We start from the raw sequence: 2,853 nt of genomic DNA, 5'->3' as shown, positions 1-2,853 counted from the left end.
TGAGTCGTGTTTAATGGGACGGATGGAGTATTATATTAAAATAATTTATACAAAGGTTCTACTAAAATATACTTCTTTCGTCCCAACGATAATGATCTCTTTTCTTTTTTGTATGCCCTATTGATGATGAGCTAGTCCAAAAATAACACCTACTTTACACTATAAACTTACTTTACACCTCATCCTTATAAGTGATCCCTACTTATTTTATATACTAAACACATCCTCTTTAATTCTTGTGCTAAGATAAAGTGAGTCATTATCAATGGTACAAAAGGAGTACATAATACTAATATATGTATATATATTTATCATATTTTTATATTTAATGAATATGTAATTTAATTTTAAAAGAATTATATTTTGAATTGTTGTTATCGTTTTTTGATTTTACTTTTTGGCTTGAATCATGGTTTGAATATGGAATTTCAGCCAGATGCATGACACAAGATATAGCTAATAGTAAACTTTGATTATCAACTAAAACAGCACAACTCAAAAAATCCAACAAAATCATTAAAACTTAAAAATAGAACTACGTAGTTAAACCCAAATTAAACTGATCTAGCCTAATATTAACTATGAATATAATCAAAACATGAACTTCTGCTTCATCAGCTAGCACTTGACCTCCTTCAAGCCATAACCCAAATACAGAAAAGTCGGATCAGTCGCGCCTTCCTTGTAGTATGCAAACACCATTGTCCCGTCATCGTGCATGCTTTCCCCAACAAAGCTGCAATGAAACAAAATATTATATGCTTATATGGTTTGTGTTCACTGCAGAAAAACATTGCAGAATTGTAGCTACTATAGCAAAAGGAAAAGCTGAATCTACTTACAATTGAAAGTCCTTCAGCTTTGAGACAAGGTATTTTGTAGCTCCTTCAATGCCCTTCTTGAACTGCTCTTGTTTCTCAGGTTCAAGCTTCGGGGTCAAGTTCTTGATATACTTCTTCACATATGCTATGAACTGTTTTTTGTCGAAAGGAGGCTGCTCTTGAAGCCGGAAAGTGTCTACAATGTCCACAACCTTGACAGCTTGATCATCAACGCCTTCGTCTTCGTCACCACCTTCAGCAGAAGGGTTCGCCCCAATATCGACATTAACGGCCCCTTGAACGACCCACTGCACATACCAAACAAAACCTCTCTTAGATTTCTCACTAATCACACAAAATTCATTTATAGTATGGGTGTATTATATGATCATTAATTTATACTATACCTTCCCTTCTACTTCCCACAGCATCCCATTCTCTATTTCCTTATATGGGAATGAGTCAGAGAGCAGCTCATCGCCTGCAATATTAATTTAGCAGAGTTAGCTAATAACCAAACTAATCAGATCATGAATTAACTTCCATTGCTTAGGAAACCTTTCAAACCAGATTAATTGTGATATAACATCATCTTTAATTCAAACAACTTCAAACTTAAAACACAAAGGTCCAATTTTTTTATTTAAAAAAAAACATAACATTACCAAATATGTGTTTCATATTTTAATTATTACATACACTCAACAAGAGCCAGCCCGTTTCAATGATTAAGCCCATTTTCAATGTATCAACAAATTTACCAAGTAAAAACAGGAAAATCTTACAAAAGATTCATGCTTGAACATTAATCTTGAAATTCCCTCACTGATCAAACTACCCCAACAACAAAGCATCACTAACTCATCAAGAATAAAGATTCAATCTTGAGGCAGAAACGAAGCCCATCACAAAGTTAAGCACGCGCAATTGATGAATTAAAAGGCAATGAAGAAATCCCATGATTCAATCGTGATGAGAAAAATACCTGAGAGAAGATCCTGATAAACCAACATGTTTCCTCTTCTATTATCCCAACAAAAGAGTCCAAAATTCTTTACGGAAGCGAGAGGAAATCTAGGCAGTGAGAGAAGTATGAGATTGATGAAGTAAATAATGGTCGGGGCCGCGAGATTATATAGCAGAGAACTTAATCGTTTCCGAGTTGTGTTTTGTTTAGCAGACTCAGTTTGACTAGGATTTGACTTGCAATAATTATCCCACTTTTATTTGGATTGTTTCTAAGTATTTGATTATGATTTCCCTTTTTCTTATCTAATTCTTGCACGTTTGGAATTGTTTGTCCTTAAAAGGTAGGGTTATTATTATTTTTTTCGGATTTATTCAGATTTTGTTATTGCTATCTCTCGTGATTTTGGCAACTTACCATACGAATTTGATATTGTGGAAATTTATAATTGAAAACCAAATATGGCTCTTTAATTGAATCATGTATTTGTTAGTTTCTTGGTTGTTTACTTCGTTAGTTGGATAATTAAGTTAAGGACCTTGCTATTTGGATCAATTTGATCCGGATCAAATTTAAAAATTAATTAAAATTAAATATAAAAAGACATTTTTATCTTTTATGTATTTTTCATTTTATAATTTTAATATATTAATTAAATATGTATATATATTATTGGGAACATTAATTTCATTAAATAACTTTGTATTTTCAATGAGAAGTTTGACTAGCTTATAATGTATTTTGTGAACACACATGGATCTATTTATTTTGATGATATGCATGAATCTATTTTTTTTGTGTGTTAATTAACATGCTTTACTTTGATTTATTTTAAAGCTACGAATTAACATACAGTTTCAATTGGAATAGTTGCAAATCCGAAGTTTTATTTTTAAATACAAGTGACTCTCTTCATGCCATACTATTGCCATATTTTTTTTATTAGTTTTGTATTTTTTTAATATCGCAACTTGACGAAAATAAACTATACTTTATTAAATATAAATAATTATAATTATTAATGTTTATTAATTATAGACAAAGAAGTCAATATTTTGTAAAAGG

The 2,853-nt window shown here is 31.1% G+C and overlaps 1 protein-coding gene across 1 annotated transcript; it reads right to left on the bottom strand.

Annotated features, from left to right (window-relative positions):
* Positions 1-453: 453 nt before the first annotated feature.
* LOC130996883 (translationally-controlled tumor protein homolog) lies at positions 454-1,999 on the bottom strand. The gene is made up of 4 exons (XM_057922162.1): positions 1,807-1,999; positions 1,229-1,302; positions 843-1,129; positions 454-736 (listed from the first exon to the last, which is right to left on the bottom strand). Exons 1-4 carry the CDS (start codon positions 1,832-1,834, stop codon positions 619-621), a joined length of 507 nt encoding a protein of 168 aa, XP_057778145.1. The 5' UTR covers positions 1,835-1,999; the 3' UTR covers positions 454-618.
* Positions 2,000-2,853: the final 854 nt, after the last annotated feature.

The sequence above is a fragment of the Salvia miltiorrhiza genome, chromosome 8, assembly GCF_028751815.1.
Source record: "Salvia miltiorrhiza cultivar Shanhuang (shh) chromosome 8, IMPLAD_Smil_shh, whole genome shotgun sequence".
In the NCBI taxonomy this organism is placed as follows: Eukaryota; Viridiplantae; Streptophyta; class Magnoliopsida; order Lamiales; family Lamiaceae; genus Salvia; species Salvia miltiorrhiza.
Note: the sequence above shows the minus strand (reverse complement) of the source record. Positions and strands in the feature narration are given on the sequence as shown.